This window comes from Zonotrichia albicollis, chromosome 2 (genome assembly GCF_047830755.1).
Source record: "Zonotrichia albicollis isolate bZonAlb1 chromosome 2, bZonAlb1.hap1, whole genome shotgun sequence".
In the NCBI taxonomy this organism is placed as follows: Eukaryota; Metazoa; Chordata; class Aves; order Passeriformes; family Passerellidae; genus Zonotrichia; species Zonotrichia albicollis.
In genome coordinates this window covers 11,574,650-11,593,966 of record NC_133820.1, presented here as the reverse complement: position 1 = coordinate 11,593,966, position 19,317 = coordinate 11,574,650, and the positions used below count along the sequence as shown (strand labels likewise).

The 19,317-nt window shown below is 56.0% G+C and overlaps 1 protein-coding gene across 1 annotated transcript; it reads right to left on the bottom strand.

Moving 5' to 3' along the window:
* Window positions 1-375: 375 nt before the first annotated feature.
* Window positions 376-6,777, bottom strand: LOC141727190 (uncharacterized). The gene is made up of 2 exons (XM_074533252.1): window positions 6,539-6,777; window positions 376-5,682 (listed from the first exon to the last, which is right to left on the bottom strand). The coding sequence occupies exon 2, from the start codon at window positions 2,108-2,110 to the stop codon at window positions 1,478-1,480; it is 633 nt and encodes a 210-aa protein (XP_074389353.1). The 5' UTR covers window positions 2,111-5,682; window positions 6,539-6,777; the 3' UTR covers window positions 376-1,477.
* Window positions 6,778-19,317: the final 12,540 nt, after the last annotated feature.

Sequence of the window (19,317 nt, the reverse complement as noted above, 5' to 3'; positions counted from 1 at the left end):
CGCCTGCTGCTGCCGCCGCCGCTGAGCCCCGCTGCCCCCGCGCTGCCGAGCCGCGGGAACGGAACACGCCCGAGGCGGTGCCCGTGTCCGTGCCCATGATCGTGCCCGTGTCTGTGCCCGTGTCCATGCCCATCATCGTGCCCGTGTCTGTGCCTCTGCCCGTGCCTGTGCCCATGTCCATGTCCATGCCCGTGTCCATGTCCATGCCCATGTCCCTGACATGCCCATGACCGTGCCCATGCCCGTGTTCGTGTCCATGTCCATGCCCGTGCCCATGTCCAGGCCCGTGCCCGTCTCCATGCCCGTGTCCATGTTCCTGTCCATGCCTGTGCCCGTGTCCATGTCCCTGCCCATGTCCATGCCTGTCTCTGTCTCTGTGCCCATCTCCATGCATGTGTCTGTCCCCATGTCGGTGTTCGTGCCCGTGCCCATGTCCATGCCCTTCTCCATGCCCGTGCCCATGTGCAGCAGCCGTGGCTGGCCTGGCACTGCCCCCTGCCCAGCCCTGCCCAGCCCGGCGGGCACCCAGCCTGGAGGGGAGCAGCTTGCCCAGGCAGGAGCTGACTGCCCCAAACCCACGCTCTCCAGGCCTGATCCCTGGGTACCTCGGACTGTTCCTCACTCTTTGTCTCAATGTTTCCTCTCAGCAGTGAAAAAACCAAACAAAAAATTACCCCAAGCAAACCAAACCAAAGCGAAAGTATTGTTTGTACAAGTAAGTTTTAGTGTCTATCACAGCAGTAGCCACATTAAATTCGAGCAGGGCTTCGGCCCTTCTCATTTTCTCCTGCAGGACTTCAGGACATCCTTGTCACCTCCTGCTTTCTGCCCCTTCTCCCAAAGGCCATCCCTCTCCACTCCTGCTGCCTCTGTCCCTGTTTCCCTGAGAATCCAAAACTCCTCCTTTGGTGCTGGCTGTGCCCAGGAGAGCCTCCCCCATCACATCACTTGTTCTTTTCTCTTTTCGTGTTTATATTTTGCCTTTCAATTTTTTGGTAATTTGTTTCTATTATCTCACAAGTTTCTTTCTCACAGCCCCGTGCCCAAGGAGGTGAGGGCTCTCCCCAGGGCTCCTGGGTGTCACACAGGGATTTCTGGCTGCCCCACACTGTCACACAGAGGGCTCTGGCTGCCCCACACTGTCACACAGAGGGCTCTGTGCCCCACATGTCACACAGAGGGCTCTCACTGTCCCAAACTGTCACACAGGGATTTCTGGCTGCCCCACACTGTCACAAAGAGGGCTCTGGCTGCCCCATGATGTCACACAGGGACTCTGCCAGGCTATAAAAGGGCCCCAGAGGAGCAGACAGTGCTGGGCACCACAGTCCTGGCAGACAGCAGCCTCAGCCTCTGCCACCCCAGCAGGGTTGGATTGCCCTCACTGGGATCCTGCAGGTCTCTGGGGAGCCTCTCCACCAGCCTGTGCTGGTGACCTGGAGCTCCAGGGATGGTGCCATGGGGTGCCCCAAGCCTTTCAGCCAAGGCTTTCCCAAACCTCACAGGCGCTCTCGGAGCAGCAGCACAAGCGGCTGGAGGCATGGCTGCCCCGGTGGCCGAGGATGCACGGGGGCTGCAGGCCGGCCCAGTGTGAGGTGCCCGTGGAGCTGGGGCTGCTGGGGGGCAAGGAGCCACCGCAGGGCCTCAAGGCAGGCATGGACAGCGTGGCCAGAAGGGACAGAGTCAAGGGCAGGAAACGAGGCAATGCCATATTCCTGGAGATGGGAGAGGGCAGCAGCCCCGCAGCCATGGAATGGTTCATGCCCCCTGCAGAAGCGCAGAGGCTCAGCCCCACGGCCCCGAGGAGCAGCATCAGCTCGGCGAGGAGCAGCATCAGCTCCGCGAGGAGCAGCATCAGCTCGGTGAGGAGCAGCATCAGCTCTCTGGGGCTGGGCAGGCCCTGCAGCGCCGCTTCGGGCAGGGAGTGCCTGTCGGTGCCCCCGGCCCAGCAGGAGCCCGAGGAGAGGGGCAGGGGGGCCGGCTGCGGCCTCCTGGAGCTCTGCTCCTCGCTCAGGGGGCTGCTGGTGGACTGGTGGACGCGGCACGTCCAGCGCCGCCGCCGCAGCCGCCACGTCCGCTTCGCCAGCCCGCTGGTGACAGTGAGGTACATTGACTAGGGGGGCTCTGACTGCCCTCCGAGAGCCTTACTACTCATTTCTAATTAAAAAATTATCAAAACCATGGGCTTCTTACTGCTACCATTTCAGTTCTGCCCCCCATCCCTACAGGGATGCAGGGAGGAGATCCTGCCCATGGCAGGGGGACTGGAATGAGATGATTTAAGGTCCCTCCCAACCCAAAGCATTCCATGACTACACAGTGATGCCACCCTGCTTCTTCTGGCAGCCCCATGCCATGGCTGTGCTGTGGGGGGAGCTGGTCCCACCCCAGTGCCGGTTCTGTCCCAGCACTCGAACCCCGGTGCCAGTGCTGGTTCTGTTCCTAGCACTGGAACCCCAGGGCTGGTGCCAGTACTGTTCCAGCACTCGAACCCGGTGCCGGTCCCGGTTCTGTTCCCTGGTCCCGGTTCTGTTCCTGGGTGCTGGTTCTGACCCAGCACTCGAACCCCGGTCCCGGTTCTGTTCCCAGCACTCAAACCCTGGTCCCAGTTCTGTTCCCAGTCACGGTTTTGTTCCCCGGTACCGGTTCTGTTCCCTGGTGCCGGTTCTGTTCCCCAGTCCCGGTTCTGTTCCCCGGTCCCGGTTCTTGTTCCCCGGTCCCGGCTCTCTTTCCTGGTCCCGGTTCTCTTTCCTGGTCCCGTTTCTATTCCCTGGTCCTGATTCTGTTCCCGATGCCGGTTCCGTTCCCCGGTACTGGTTCTCTTTCCCAGTCCTGGTTCTGTTCCCTGGTCCCGATTCTGTTCCCGGTCCCGGTTCTGTTCCCCAGTCTCGGTTCTGTTCCCCACTCCCGGTTTTGTTCCCGGTCCCGATTCTGTTCCCCGTTCCCGGTTCTGTTCCTCGCTCCCGGTTCTGTTCCCGTTCCCGGTTCTGTTCCCGGTCCCGGTGGTTCGGCGACTCCTGCAGTTCCGCGCGGCTCCGCCGGGGGGCGCTGGTGGCGCGGCCGCCGCGGGGCCGTTGGGAGCGCGCCCCGCCCCCCCCGGGTGTCCCGGTCCCGACCGTCCCCAAATGGCCCCGAATGGCCCCAAACCTGCCCGAACCTTCCCTGACCTCCCCGGACCTTCCCTGACCTGCCCGAACCTGAGCCGGCCCGTCCCGAGCTCCCGGCCCCGAGCAGGGCTCGCCGTGCGCATCGGGGTTTCACTGTGCCACCTCCAGGGGACACCTGCAGGGATGGGCACTGCAAAGCTCCCTGGGCAGCCCCTGCCAAGGCCTGAGCTCCCTTTCCATGGGCAAATTGCTGCTGCTGTCCCAGCTGAGCCTGCCCTGGCCCAGCCTGAGGCCGCTCCCTCTGCTCCTGTCCCTGTTCCCTGCGAGCAGAGCCCGACCCCCCCGGCTGTGCCCTCCTGGCAGGGCCTTGTGCAGAGCCACGAGGGCCCCTGAGCCTCCTTTGCTCCAGCCCCAGCCCCTTCCAGCTCCTCAGGGATTCTGCAGCCCCTTCCAGCTCCCTCAGGGATTCTGCAGCCCCTTCCAGCTCCATTCCCTGCCCTGGACATGCTCCAGCCCCTCGGTGTCCTTGTCATAAGACCCAGAACTGGGCATTTGAGGAAGGTGGGAGTTCTTCCACCCCCAGCTTTGTGGGACGTGTCCATGGGAGCCTTGAGCTTTGTCACACCTGGATGAGTGGTCACACCAGGACCTGCCGCCCCCAGGACAGCTGCTGTCGGTGTCTCCTGTCCCCACTCAGTGGCAGCAGCCCCCAGGTCCCACAGCCTCTCCCAGCACAGCCTTTCCAAGCCTTTCCAGGCTTTGCTCTCCAGCTCTGGGCACCTTTGTGTGCTCCTGCTGCTCCCAAGACTACATCTCTCCTCTCTGCTAGCTTCAACTCATTCCTGGGGAAATCATCCCAGAGCTGAAAGCTGCCCAGGACCTGACCCTGCCTGTCTGTCTGTCTGGATGCACCCACAGCGTCCATCCCACCCAGCCCACAGCCCCAGGGCTGCTCTCGGGGCAGAGGGGGCCTGGGCATGGTGGGAGCCCAGGGCAGGGAGAGGACAGGCTGTCCCTGCAGCCCCGGGGACCCCCGGCACGGGCAGGAGCCCCGGCTCAGGCCGGCAGTGTGTGCTCAGCACCCGGGGACACTCCCAGAGGAACCTGCTCCCCATTGCCTGGGGCAGGGAGGCTCTGTGGCATTCCCCATTTGGACTCTGTGCTTTTCCCCACCATGTTTGGGACTCCCCCTGCTTTTGGCTGGGTTTCTCACGGTGGATTTTGGGCTCTGCCCCATTGTCAAGAGCACCTGAAACCCCTCCTGCTCCGGGTGAGGGCAGCCCTGGGCTGGCCCTTGGCCCCAGGTTTCAGCCCTGCACTGAGGCTGTGGGATCTGCCCAGGAATCCCTCAGAGCCCTGACCTGGAGCTGTGAGAACTCTGACCTCTTTCCTTTCCTCTCTGTCTCTGTGTGTTTGATGCTTCTTAATTTATGGCAGCAAAGCCTAATGGAGATCCTTAACTCTGCATCTGCAATGCAGCAGGCAAACAAGGAGCTCTCCCTCCCTCCCAGGCCCTTTCCCAGCTATTTTCCTGTTTTAAAAATTGCAATTTTTTATGCATCACCCCACGGCCCTCCCAACTTTCTGTAGACACTTAGGAATATCAGCTGGCAAATAGAGCAAGGTGCTCCCAGACCTCCCTGTCTGCACAGAACTCATTTGTGTTCCATAAAAAATGAGGCTTTTATGATGGGGAAGATATTAATTCCCTGGAGTCCTTGCATTGCCCAGGATTTTTTTTTTCTTTTTTTTTTTTTTTTTTTCCCACAGGCATCGAAGTCAAGCTCAGTAAAAGCATTAAACATTGCCGAGCATCTCTTTGGGTTTAATATTCATCTGGCAGCTCCTGCTCTCTCCTGCCTCCCCCCAAACCTCGTCCCCATGCACAGCAGCACCTTGGAGGGTGGAGACGTGGAGCTGCTCGTTAATTTGGGCCTGGGATCAGAAGCCTGGCAGGAATGCAGTGCTGGAGGGTTGGAATGGTGCTGGTGAGGCTGAGGCAGTGGGCTGAGGGCAGGGGCTGCTCCCATGGACATCCCTGCAATCCTGGCTGCTGTGGAGGCAGCACCAATCATTCTGACAACCATTTCCAAAGGTCTGCTATCCCCAGCATAAAGGATCCCCCATTCCTTGGTTTCTGCTATGGCATACAAGTCCATTTTCCTGCTAATCTTATCATGGTTTTTTTAGCTGTATCACACAGAGAGCCCGAGTGTGCAAAGTCCTTCATGCAGAATTCCCACTGACTCCAAGTGCTGCAGTTTTGGGAACTGAGTGCTTCAGCCCCTGGGAGAGGCAGCCAAGGGCTCCCCAGGCTCCAGGGACCCCAAAGTTTGGCTCCAGGGGTCTGAGGGGAGCAGAGTCCCCATTCTCAGAGCTGAGACAGCCAAGGGCTCCCCAGGCTCAGGGACCCCAAAGTTTGGGAGGTTTGGGAAGGTTTGGGATGGTTTGGAAGGTTTGGGATGGTTTGGGAAGGGAGTTTGGCTCCAGGGGTCTGAGGAGGGGGAGCAGAGCCCCTCGCTGGGTCCCTGCTGCAGGGAGGGGATGGGGGAACTGCCAGGCTTGAATCCAGCACCTGCAGAAATCAGCAATCAAAAACCAGAAACCAGAAATCAGCAATCAGAAACCAGAAATCAGCAATCAGAAACCAGCAATCAACAATCAGCAATCAGAAATCAGAAACCACAAACCAGCAATCAGCAATCAGAAACAGCAATCAGCAATCAGTGATCAGCAATCAGCAATCAGAAACAGCAATCAGCAATCAGCCATCAGCAATCAGAAATCAACCATTAGCAATCGGAGATCAGCAATCAGCAATCAGCGATCAGAAATCAGCACTCAGTGATCAGCAATCAGCGATCAGCACTCAGCACTCAGTGATCAGCACTCAGAAATCAACAATCAGCCATCAGCAATCAGCCATCAGCAATCAGCGATCAGCAATCAGTGATCAGCAATCAGAAACAGCAATCAGTGATCAGCAATCAGTGATCAGCAATCAGCAATCAGCGATCAGGGATCAGTGATCAGCGATCAGCGATCAGAAACAGCAATCAGCCATCAGCGATCAGTGATCAGCAATCAGCGATCAACGATCAGAAATCAGCGATCATCGATCAGTGATCAGCACTCAGCGATCAGCAATCAGCCATCAGCAATCAGCGATCAGCAATCAGTGATCAGCAATCAGAAACAGCAATCAGCGATCAGCAATCAGCAATCAGCCATCAGCAATCAGCCATCAGCAATCAGCCATCAGCAATCAGCCATCAGCAATCAGAAACAGCAATCAGCGATCAGCCATCAGCAATCAGCGATCAGCGATCAGAAATCAGCAATCAGCGATCAGCACTCATCGATCAGGTGGCACCTGGAGACACTCCCAGCGCTCCCTCCCTGCCCAAACCCTCTCCCACTCCGTGATTTACCGGCTGAGTCGCAGAGGAGCAGGGCCTGGCAGGGATCCAGGCTTGGCAGGGGTTTGTGGCACAGACACACATCACACACGGAGCGTGCTCGGGGTTACTCAGGCTGAGAGCTAATTATGACATTAATATAATTAGAACAGAAGAGCCAGAGTCCCCAGGGAGAATTCCTGACTGCAGAGGGAGGGCTCAAGTGAGATAACCCAATCAAAGATATTGTGGAAATAATTAAATATTCCAAATTGACACAAACCAAAGCAAATACTCTGATTAAGGGATGGAAGAGGTGAAACTGCTGCAGAGGAAGGGAGGGGTCTGGGCTGGGAGGTTGGACATCAGCATCACCTTTAGAGCCCTTGGGGACAGAGTGACCAGCCCTGTCACTTGGCTTTGGACCCACTGTCCATTTTCTCAGCATTGAGCTGGATGAGGAGGAGCTGGCACAAAATCTGGATGTGCCAGGGTTGCACCAGCCCTGGCTGAGTGGGGTTCCCTCCCTGGCAAGCCACCAGGGCCGCCCTGCTGAGGGCACAGGGACACGGGTGCCAGTCTGTGGCCATGCAGAGAGGACGTGGTGGCCTTTGGAAACCCAGGACATCCCTCTGGCTGCCCTGGAGGAGTCAAACCCCTGCCAGGGGGCTCAGAGACCCTGGCACAGAGCCCAGGGCCCCCCTGTGCCTTTGGTTGAGCCCTTGGAAAAAACAATTACCAACCTTGTATGAAGGATTACAAGCCACGACAGTTTAAGTAGAATGTTAGTGAATTTATCATGGGGTGAAAAATAGATTTTTTGGGGTTTTTAGAATGGGGGTTATGGGGGCAAGATGGAGGAATCTGGGCATGTCCAGCCTTTCTCCTTCTTCTTCTTGGCCTCCATCTTCTGCTGTGATGGTGGCATGTTTGGGTTGGTTTAGAGTAGAAGCTCACTGTCTAACATAGGTGATAGGGATTGGGAAGGAATTGTAAATATGGTACACGTAGTTTTTAGTATAAAAAGATAACACCACCCCGGGGGCAAGCAGAGTGCCTGGAACTGTCCTGCTGGACAGACCTCGCTGGAGAGGAGAAAGAATTTTATAGATAAGGAACAATGAACAACCTTGAGACCGAGAAATGAAGAGCTCTGACTCCTTCTTTGACTGCTGGGCTGGGAACAGAGACTTTGTGACACACAAAGTGTGTGGTCACAAAGTGTGGGGTCACTGTGGGCAGCAGAGACCCCGAGAGTGGCCAAGCAGCCCCAAATGAGGCACTTTGGGACAGGGGATGTGTGGAGCTGCATGGTCAGCGCAGGGCAGGGTCCCTGGGGGCTGCACAGGAGAGTCACAAACCCCATTCACCCAGCTCTGGCCCTTTGTCCCTGTGCTTTGTGCTCCAAGCGCTGCAGCCTGAGCCCTTGAGAGCAAACGTGGAAATGGAAAGCCAGCAGAGGCTGAGTTCTCTGGCTGGATGCTCCTGGAGAGCTCTGCCACACCCAGGGATGCTCAGCTGGGGAGTTTCCTTGCCCCAAAGGTCTCTGCTGTCCCTTCATGCTGCGTTTGACAGCGTCTCCCATTCTGGGTGCCAGGCTTGGTGCTTTGTTACCCCTGTCGGCCCCACCAAAGGGTGCTTTTCCCGCACAATCTGTGTAGTTTTCCTGCACAACCCTGGTGCTTTTCCTGCACAACCCTCCTGCTTTTCCTGCATAGCCCTGTTGCTTTTCCTCGGAGCAGGCTGGGCACCCCCGGCTCCTACCCCGTGACGCTCCAGGGAAGGGATCTGAATCACAGCAATCTGCATTCCTGTGAGCTCCCTCTGGGTTTCCATGGAAGCTGAGGCTGCTCCACAGCCTCCTCTGCTCCGTGAGGAGCACGCAGGGTCCCTGGGAGCCTCAGCAAGCAGGGAGGTGGGAACAGTGTCGGGGTCTCTGCTGCCCACAGTGACCCCAGGTGTGTCACAAAGTCTCTGTTCCCAGCCTGGTGCTCGAAGGAGGAGTCAGAGCTCTTCAGTTCTCGGTCTCAAGGTTGTTTACTGTTCCTTATCTATAAAATATTTTCTCCTGTCCAACTGAGGTCCGTTCAGGAAGACAGTCCAAGAGGCACTCTGCCTCCCCTGGGGCAGTGTTATGTCTTTATACTAAAAACTTCATACTAAAAATTGCATGTACAATGTTTACAATCACTTTCCAATACCCATCACCCATGTTAGACAGTGATCTTCTACTCTAAACCAATCCAAAAGTGCCAGCCACCATCACAGCAGAAGATGGAGGCCAAGAAGAAGGAGGAGAAAGGCTGAGCATGCCCAGATTCCTCCATCTTGCCCCCATAACCCCATTCCAAAAACCTCAAAATCTATTTTTCACCCATGAGAAATTCACTGTCATTCTACTTAAACTGTCATTGCTTGCTGATCTTCATCTAAAGTTGGTAACTTGCTCCATGGGTCACAATCAAACCCACAGGGGCATTGTGGGCTCTGTGCCAGGGTCTCTGAGCCCCCTGGCAGGGTCTGGGCTGCTCGGGACAGAGAGAGGGATGTCCTGGCTCCTGACAGAAAAGCACAGCATTTATCCAGTCTGGCTCTCGTCCTGGGCTCCCTGGGATTGTCACCAGGGGCTGGGAGGCTCTGGAGGAGCTGCCACACAGGCAGGGTCACCTGGGGCTCATCCTGGCCAGGCCTGAGAGCAGCTGGGAGCAGAGGGAGCCACACAGCACCAGGAGGCTCCGGGACACTGCCCCTGGCTGTTCCCATGCCAGGAGTGTCCCTGAGCCAGGCCCAGCTGGGCACAGGCACCTGAGGGCCAGAGGGCAGGGCTGGGTGGGATCTTCGCAATGGGGAATTGTTCCCTGGCAGGGTGGGCAGGCCCTGGCACAGGGTGCCCAGAGCAGCTGGGGCTGCCCCTGCATCCCTGGCAGTGCCCAAGGCCAGGCTGGACCCTGGGGACAGTGGGAGGTGTCCCTGCCATGGCAGGGGTGGCACTGGGTGGGATTTGGGGTCCCTCCCAAGCCATTCTGTGATTCCGTGGCTCTGACTCGGGTCAGAGGAGGTCAGTCCCATGCTCAGGGCTGTTCCCAGAGCTGTCCTCAGGCAAGTCCTGGATGTGCAGTCCAGCCTGAAGCCCCTGGCTACTCCTTGCCATGTGAGGGGGCACATGGTGGCATTTCAGGGTAGTGACTCTGCCTGGTACAGGGTGACAGGGGATGGCAATGCCGGGAGGTGGCAGGGGGTGACAGCGAGGGGGTGACAGTGCAGGGAGGTGACAGGAGGTGGCAGAGGGCAGCAGTGAGGTGACAGCGGAGCAGTGGCAGTGCTGCCTTCTGGCCAGGAGGGGCCTCCTGCGCTCCACACTGAGTGCCATGCCCGCTGTCACTGTCACCGCCGCGCTCCCGGTGCCCCCGGCCCGGCTGCTGCTGGCCCTGGCACAGGGACCAGGCTGGGAGTGGCAGCCATTTATTGTGTTCCTTGTGGAGAGCCTGGCAGGGCGAGCGTCATCAGCATCATCACCATCATCATCATCATCACCATCATCATCACCATCATCATCAGCAGCATCAGGGCAGGGCGACCTCCTGGGTGCTGTGGTCACTCATCAGCAGAGTGATAACCCCAAGTACCCCTTGCAGAGGGAGATGGATGATGGATGGATGGATGGATGGATGGATGGATGGATGGATGGATGGATGATGGATGGATGGATGGATGGATGGATGGATGGATGGATGGATGATGGATGGATGGATGGATGGATGATGGACGGATGATGGACGGATGGATGGATGATGGATGGATGGATGGATGGATGGATGGATGGATGGATGGATGATGGATGGATGGATGATGGATGGATGGATGGATGGATGGATGGATGGAAGATGGATGGATGGATGGATGGATGATGGATGGATGGATGGATGGATGGATGGATGGATGATGGATGGATGGATGGATGGATGGATGGATGGATGGATGATGGATGGATGGATGGATGGATGGATGGATGGATGATGGATGGATGGATGATGGACGGATGATGGACGGATGGATGGATGATGGATGGATGGATGGATGGATGGATGGATGGATGATGGATGGATGGATGGAAGATGGATGGATGATGGATGGATGGATGGATGGATGATGGATGGATGATGGACGGATGATGGATGGATGGATGATGGACGGATGGACGGATGGATGGATGGATGGATGGATGGATGATGGATGGATGGATGGATGATGGATGGATGGATGGATGGAAGATGGATGGATGGATGGATGGATGATGGATGGATGGATGGATGGATGGATGGATGGATGATGGATGGATGGATGATGGACGGATGATGGACGGATGGATGGATGATGGATGGATGGATGGATGGATGGATGGATGGATGGATGGATGGATGATGGATGGATGATGGATGGATGGATGGATGGATGGAAGATGGATGGATGGATGGATGGATGGATGATGGATGGATGGATGATGGATGGATGGATGATGGATGGATGGATGGATGGATGGATGGATGATGGATAATGGGTGGATGGATGGATGATGGATGGACGGATGGATGAATGATGGATGGATGGATGGATGGATGATGGATGGATGGATGGATGGATGGATGGATGGATGGATGGATGATGGATAATGGATGGATGGATGGATGATGGATGGATGGATGATGGATGGATGGATGGATGGGTGGATTCTGAGCTCAGAGCTGGAATCTCCTGATGGATGACAGAGGCAGCAGTGTTCCCTCCCCGCACGCCATCCCTCTGAGTCACTGCCCTCCCCGGGCCTTCTGAGAAGTCTCAGTTAAAAGCAATTGAACTTTGTTTATTGTGTTTTTTCCATCAGGTTCCCTTCCTGGGAGAGTCCAATTAGCGCTAACGAGCGGGCTGGTAATTACAGCTCAGGCCCCAGGAGCATTGAGTGCTGCTGGCCGGGTGGCTCGGCCCCCCCATCGCTGCCCAGGGGCCAATTAACAGCGTTGTCACAGCCTGGCTTGTCACCGGGGGTGCTTGCTTGTCACCGGGGGAGTTTCCATCACTCTGAGCCGTGACACTGGGGGCACTGTCCCCATGGCCATCTCAGAGACGCAGCTCGAGTCCCTGCTCCCTGATCCTGGACAAACTCTCCCGGTAATTCACTCCTTCCCAGCCCTGGCTCCACACGAGACAGCTCTGTTCCCTTACAGCTCTGTTCCCTTACAGCTCTGTTCCCTTCTCTGCCCGTCCTCTCTGCAGAGGGAGGCACGATTGTGCCTTGCTGTCCCTTGGTGCCCTTTGTGGCCAGGCAGGGACCATCCCGGGGGTGTCCTGGGGGTCCCCCGGCCCCTCCCTCTGCCAGGGGTGCTCCATCTCTCCATCCTCATCCATTCCTCCATCCCCATCCATCCATCCATCCATCCATCCATCCATCCATCCATCCATCCATCCATCCATCCATCCCAGAAAAGCCAAACTCCTCCTCCCCAAACCCAGCCCAGCTGAGGCAGTTTTAGGGGCTAAAAATGCCATGGCAAAATGGGAAAAGCTGTGCCTGTGGCAGCTCCAGCCCCTGCAGCAGAGCAGGGGTTTGGGTGGCACGGATGGGATGGGCTGCAATTGTCACCGTGTCAGGATGATCCCTGGGGAGCAGGGACACTGATAGGATGGGCTGCAATTGCCACCCAGACGTCAGAGCCCAGCGGAAAGCCCAGGAATTTACCAGGTGATTTGGTCAATAGAGAATGAAAGGACTGGAATCAAATTAAATTAAGGCAATCAACACGGGCTGCAGGAAGCAGCTGCTGCCAAAGGAGCCTGATTCCATTTCTGCCCATGGGAAGGTTCCTCACTCAGAGCTGAGGAGCTGCCACAGGGACACTCCTGGGAAGTACCAGGACCAGGTGATCCAGAGACATCAAAATGAAGCTGTCAGAACCCCCATAAAATCACAGAACAGAATGGGAGGGACCTCAGAGCCCACCCAGTGCCACCCCTGCCATGGCAGGGACACCTCCCATCACTGTGCCAGGCTGCTCCAGCCCCAGTGTCCAGCCTGGCCTTGGACCCAGGGGCAGCCACAGCTGCTCTGGGCAGGCTCGTTGCCTTGTGCTAGCTCTGGGACATCACCAGGCTGCTCTAAGACACCCAGAGGAGGTCAGAGGGATGAATTTTGCTGCACCCACCTCTTCCATTGCCATCACTTTGAGGGTGACCCCGTGGAGCTCTGCCCCAGCTGTGTCTGGGCAGGGTGGGAATTGTCCCACTGCTTTGCTGCAGAGAAAACTCCCCGTGCCTGATGATTTCCTTCACAATCCCTGCATTAACCACAGTCATTAGCTTTGGAAAAGCCCTCTCAGGCCATCAAACCCAGCCATTCCCCAGCACTGCCAAGGCCACCACTCACACGTGTCACATCCACACACCATTTGACCTTCCACCACCTGCCTGGGCAGCCCGTGCCAGGGCCAGAGCTGCCTGTGGGTGTAGCCCCAGCCTCAGCCCTCTGCTCCTCTCCCGCCCTTGGTGGCTCTGTGACCCTGCAGGGACAGAGTCCTGAACTTTGGGGAGCTCAGGTTTGGGTGTGCTCAGTTTCCACCCACACCCAGAAACCTGGCAAAGCTGGGCAGGGCTCAGCCACCATCCATGACCCTCTCAGCCTCTTGGGCAAGAGGGGAGAACCCCTGGGATGGTCCAGGGGTACTGAAGAGGACAAGACAGAAGAAATCTCTCCATTTGGACCAGGATCTGTGTGTTTACACAAGCGCACCTGGAGTACTGAGATTGTCACAGCTTCTGGCCCTGGGAACATCTCTGAACTCACAGGTGGGTTCTTGCTGCTCCAAAACACCTGGAGAGGAGGAAGGGGAGGAGGGCCTGGTGTGTGCTCCAGCTCCCAGTCCCAAATAACCCTCATCATGGAGCCAGGGCTCATTAGAGCCGACGAGTCCTCCCTCCTGCCTGCTCCTGCTCACCTGGGGCTCACCTGGGGCTCTCCCTGCCTCCCTCCTGCTCACCTGGGGCTGTCCCTGCCTCCCTCCTGCTCACCTGGGGCTCATCTGGGGCTGTCCCTGCCTCCCTCCTGCTCACCTGGGGCTCACCTGGGGCTCACCTGGGGCTGTCCCTGCCTCCCTCCTGCACACCTGGGGCTCACCTAGGGGTGTCCCTGCCTCCCTCCTGCACACCTGGGGCTCTCTGTGGGACAGCAGCTGAGGCTGCCTTTGCAGGGATGAGCACCCCTGTGTTATAAAGGAATACTCCAATTTAATAATTAAGGAAATTTATTACATTATCAAAGTATAAATTTGGAAAAAGCCACAAGTGATTTCTACTCTGAGCCAGGCGATCAGAGTTAGGGACACTCAGGATTTGGCCTCTGTCACACCAAAGTCCCTGTGGGTCTCCACAATGTCATTTCGAAGGGGTCCATTTTATACAGTCTTATGGGCTCTGGGAGGGGCTCTTCTTAAACATTTCTTAGCATATTATCATAGTTTTTTCTTTCTTTCTGTTGTGTTTCCCAGAACCTATGGATAATTGCTGGAATCCTGTCAGGTGAAAACTTTCTGGCATAAACTTCTGATGATGCCTATCAAATGCCTCCTGCTGGGGTCTTGTCAGATGGAAAGAAATCCCTGGAAATATCCATCCCTGGAGCCCGTGTCCTCCTGGTGTTTGAATCTCCATTCTTCATCATGTAGTCTGCATCAGTGCAAGAGCCAGACCTGGAATCCAGATATTTATGATGATGTGTGAAACAGCATATCATCCTTTCTTCCTGGAAAGGGAGCTCAGGCCTTGGCAGGGGCTGCCCAGGGAGCTTTGCAGTGCCCATCCCTGCAGGTGTGCCCTGGAGGTGGCACTGAGTGCTCTGGGCTGGGCACAAGGTGCCCATGGGGCACAGCTGGCACTGCATGGGCTGGCGGGGCTGTGCCAGCACCAGGGATTTGGGGATCCTGGGGTCACCAACTGGGGGGAATGGGTCAGAAATGCAAAATAAATGGGGGTGTTGTGGCTAGGAAGTTCCTACAAGTGGAAGAAGTTCAAAGTTTCAGGTTGTGCCATAGGGATAACCAAGGGACTTTTAGTCTGTTGCTTGTGAAGGGTTTATTCCTTTGTTGGTTGCTTGCCAGGGCTCAGCTGACATTCTGAAATGAGCTGCAAGAGGAGAGAACAAGGAGAACAAGGTCAGCTTCCAGCCCTGGCTTCCCTCAATGGGGCCAGCACAGGAAATTCTTCCAAATTTGAAGAGCAAAACAGTGCTCTGGGACATTAAATGTGATCATAAAGTTCCTTTGCTGCTCTGCCTTCTGTCATACGCCCATGACAGAAGCCTGCAAAGGCAGGCAGGCAGAAGAAAACACCAATTTCTGAGGGTTTATTCAGATGGGAGAAGTCTGGAGGACACAGAAACTCCAGAGAACAGTTCTGGAGGGGCAAGAAGAGTCTGAGTGTGGCGGGCAGGATCTACGCCTTTGTTTGTGCTGAACATTTTCCTGCTGCTCTTTTCTGCCCAGGAAGCAGCACAGACCAGGCAGTGCTGACACCCCAGGCCCTGCTGGCACACCAGATTCACTGCAGACATTGCCTGGACGATCATCCACCAGAGGCTTTCCAGTGTGGAGCAGGCTGGCCCTGGCAAGGCACAAACTCACAAACGCTCTCAGCCCGAACTCGTGGGAGTTATCTCACCTCCCATGCCATGCCATGCCATGCCATGCCATGCCATCCCATGCCATCCCATCCCATCCCATCCCATCCCATCCCATCCCATCCCATCCCATCCCATCCCATCCCATCCCATCCCATCCCATCCCATTATCCCATCCCATCCCATCCCATCCCATCCCATGTGTGTGGGAAATGGATTTATAGAAAATTCCCCAAGCCTGGCACAAGGCTCACTCAGTGTGCGTCTGTGTGCAAACCTTGAGACAAGAAATGCTGGCTTAGAAATGCCATGGAACAGGACAGACATTGCTGAGAGAGAAACAGAAACAGAAACAAGTTTCAAAATGTGGCTTTACAAAAAAGACTAAATATTTTAGAAAAATAGAACTATGAAAGATGCATTGTAGTAGGAGCCACGAGGGGTAATTTTAGATAACTGGATTTGGGACATTTAGAGCATGGTGTGGCTAAAGCTGACAGGCTGAGAAACATTTACAGTGTTTTGTAATTAGGAAATAATTGGCATCTGATTGAGATGGCGTGAATTTTAACATCTGTATCGTCTCACCCTTCAGTATCACATGAGACTGAAAATGGAATAAAATTTTTAAAAACACCTCTCAGTTGCCCCATCTCTAAATAAAAAAAAACAACTCTTAATCCCACAATCCCATCCCATCCCATCCCATCCCATCCCATCCCATCCCATCCCATCCCATCCCATCCCATCCCATCCCATCCCATCCCATCCCATCCCATCCCATTACACACTCAGGGTTGAGCACATTTCTTTTCCATCAGGATAAGAACCCCAGGAGGGAGAGGGAGACCCAGAGCACCTGGAGATGGGCTCAGCAGGACTCTGCTCACCGCCACACCTGTGCAGGTGGGAGCCACACCGTGTCCTGGGCTGGGTGTCCTGGGCTGGGTGTCCCCTCTGACCCCACCCTGGGCAATGGGCTCTGCCTCTGCACCTCTGCCTGTGCTGCCCAGAGGATTTTGCTGGGAGAGCTCCTGCACAGGGGCTGAGGCTTTCAGGGTGGAACAGCCCTGGCAGCTGTGGGGCTGTCTCGGGTTTTGGTTGACAATTGCAGCCCCAGATGTGCAGGGTGTCTCTGCTTTGGCTCACGCAGCTGAAGAACGAGTCTGGACTCTTCACTTTTCACTCTTGTGGTTGTTTATTAATTCTTATCTATAAAATTTTCTTTCTGCCCAGCCGAGATCTGCTCAGCAGGGCAGCCACAGGCACTCTGTGTTGTCCTTTTATACTACAAACTACGTAGAACATATTTACACTTAATTCCCAATACCCATCACCTGTGTTAGACAGTCAGCTTCTACTCTAAACCAACCCCAAAGTGCCAACATCACTGCAGAAAATGGACAAGAAGAAGAAAGAAGAAGGACTAGACATGCCCAGATTCCTCCATCTCGTCCCCATAACCCCCATACCAAAATTCCTAAAATCTACATTTTCACCCTGTGATCGTTTTGTTATTACACTATTCAAACCTGTGTGACTTTCATGTCCTCATACAAAGTTGGTAACTTCCTCCAGGGGTCATAATCAAATCCCCAGGTGCTCTGGGCTGTGTGCCAGGGTCTCTGAGCCCCCAATGGGGTCCTGGCAACTCTGGGCACCCAGAGGGATGCACTGAGCTCCGACAGGGCTGGAGCTGCTGGAGCCCCAAGCACCTTGCTGGAGCCCCTCTCTGGATGGCATCCCACCCATCCCACCCACACTGGTCCCTGTGTGAGAGGAAAACCAGTGCTGTGTCCCCTCCAGCCCCTCCAGCCTTGGCACAACAGGAAACGCTGTGACGGGTCCTGTTTTACAGGGAGCACAGACGCGGAAGGGTTAAAGCGGGCTGCTGGCAGTTTGGGAATGGGATGCAATTTTCTCAGGCACTTGTATCCTCTGCTTTAGCCAAAATTCCAAAGGGCCAGACCTCACCCCCTTGGCTTTCCAGGCATTTGACTTCCTTGACCTCAAAACAGCTTAATCTCTCCTCTAAGTCACTTGGAGTCCTCCCCACGACACAAACCAAGAGGTTTTCAGGCTGATTCCAGTCAGGAACACAAACCAAGAGGTTTCCAGCCTGACTCTGGTCAGGAACACAAACCAAGAGGTTTTCCAGGCTGGCTCAACCATGGTCACTGGCCATGCGAGGCCAAGCCCTGCAAAGCCAGTATTGTGCCATCCCTGCCCACTGATGGTGTTGATGCTGGTTTATTGCTCTGGGGACTCTGTTTCCAGCCTGGCAGCTGTGACCCAGTGGCAGCTGGCACAGACCACTCCAGCAGGAACCATGTCTCATGCTGGAATTGTTTGTTTGGAAAGGGCAAACACGTCTGAATCCTGTAATCCTGAGCCTGGGAAAAACCAGCTCCTCCCTCCCTCCTTCCTCTCTGAGGTGCTTGATCCTCTGGGCAGCAGTTTCTGCACTCCATCCTGTGTAACAAAGCCCTCCAGGTTATTAAATAGTGCTGCTCAGCCAGGCTCAGCTTTACTGGCTCCTTCTGGTTCACAGTGCTGCTCCAGCCTTATTTCCTTATTGCAGAGTCCCAGACTGGTTTGGGCTGGAGGGACCTTAAATGCCACCCAGTGCCACCCCGGCCATGGCAGGGACACCTCCCACTGCGCCAGGCTGCTCCAACCTGGCCTTGGGCACTGCCAGGGATGCAGGGGCACCCTCAGCCCCTCCCAGGGAACAATTCCCAATTCCCAAGGTCCCATCTAAATTGACTCTCCTCAGGGCCACGCACACACAGAGGTGTCCAGTGCCAGACCCCAGCATCCCACCCGGAGCAGCTGCTCCTTCTGGCTCCCCACAGCTCCCTGCAGGAGGGTGCAGCCAGCTGGCTTTGGGCTGCCCCCTGCTGTAACTCCCCCAGATCACCCATCCCGGTGCTCTGTCCTTGCTCCAAGCCTGTGTCTCCCAGAGCTCGGGGCTTTCCCCAGCTCCATCCTGCTGCCAGCGGTGTTTGCTGTTCCCAGGTGTGCGCAAGCACCAGGCACAGGCTGGAGCTGGGGCAGGGAATTGCAGCTCAGCCCAGGTGCCAGGGCTGGCAGATGTCACCCCTGCGTGCCTGCAGCTTGTTTGAGGTGGGTTTGGCCAAGGAAGAGCCAGGTAATTAGCACTGCTGTAATTAACCTCAATGAGGCAGTCAGTGGTGGTTGCAGGCGTATGACTGGCACATAAATTCACATTTAGTGAGTTCTGACTACCAAATTCACTAAATCTGGGGGGTCTGGAGGTGGTGAAGCAGCTCATTACCTCCATCAGAGCCAAAGCCCACTCATGTACTGGCACTGCTGCCCAGTGGGTGGATTCTCTGGATTTTCTGGCTGGATTCTTTCCTATTCCACCTTGATCTGGCTAAAGTTTGGGCTTGGCTCAGAACATGGCACTGCATTTAAAACCACTGCCCCAACACCAGGTTAAAAGGCAAAAATATATACCCAGGATGAAGTGAGACCTTCTCCTGCCTGTGCCTGCAACCTCTGCAGGTGCTGGTTCCTCCCACAGCAAAAACACCTGCAGGGAAATATTGCAGTGTCTTAGGGAAGCTGATGTCCCTAATCCCTGCTGGGACTTGAGGGATTGAATCATCCCGGGGGAGAAGCTGCAGCCTGGGAATAGCCAGGAGGAGAAATGATAAACAAATGCACTGCTCCCACTGCGGGGTGATGTCTGTGCCAGCACCACGGTGCCAAGCACATCCTGGGTCACACAGGGGAACATTTTCACCCTGGTGGAAGTGCTGGAGCCAGTCCAGAGGAGCCAGGGGGCTGCTCCAGGGCTGGAGCCAGGCTGGGAGAGCTGGGGGTGCTGGGCACAGGGGCTGCTCACGAGCCCAGGTGTGCCTGGCTGGGCAAGGGGCTGATGGCACCTGGGCTGTGCCAGGGCAGGGATTGTCCCCTGTGCTGGGCACTGTGTGGCACCTCAGGGGCTGTGCCCAGCTCTGGTCCTGCAGGAGAGACCTGGAGGGGCTGGAGCGTGTCCAGGGCAGGGAACAGAGCTGGGAAGGGGCTGCAGAATCCCAGAGGAGCTGGAAGGGGCTGCAGAATCCCTGAGGAGCTGGAAGGGGCTGCAGAATGCCTGAGGGAGCTGGAAGGGGCTGCAGAA

Coding starts and splice junctions, on each gene's coding strand:
- LOC141727190 (XM_074533252.1), bottom strand. CDS start 2,110: ATGTACCTCACTGTCACCAGCGGGCTGGCGAAGCGGACGTGGCGGCTG.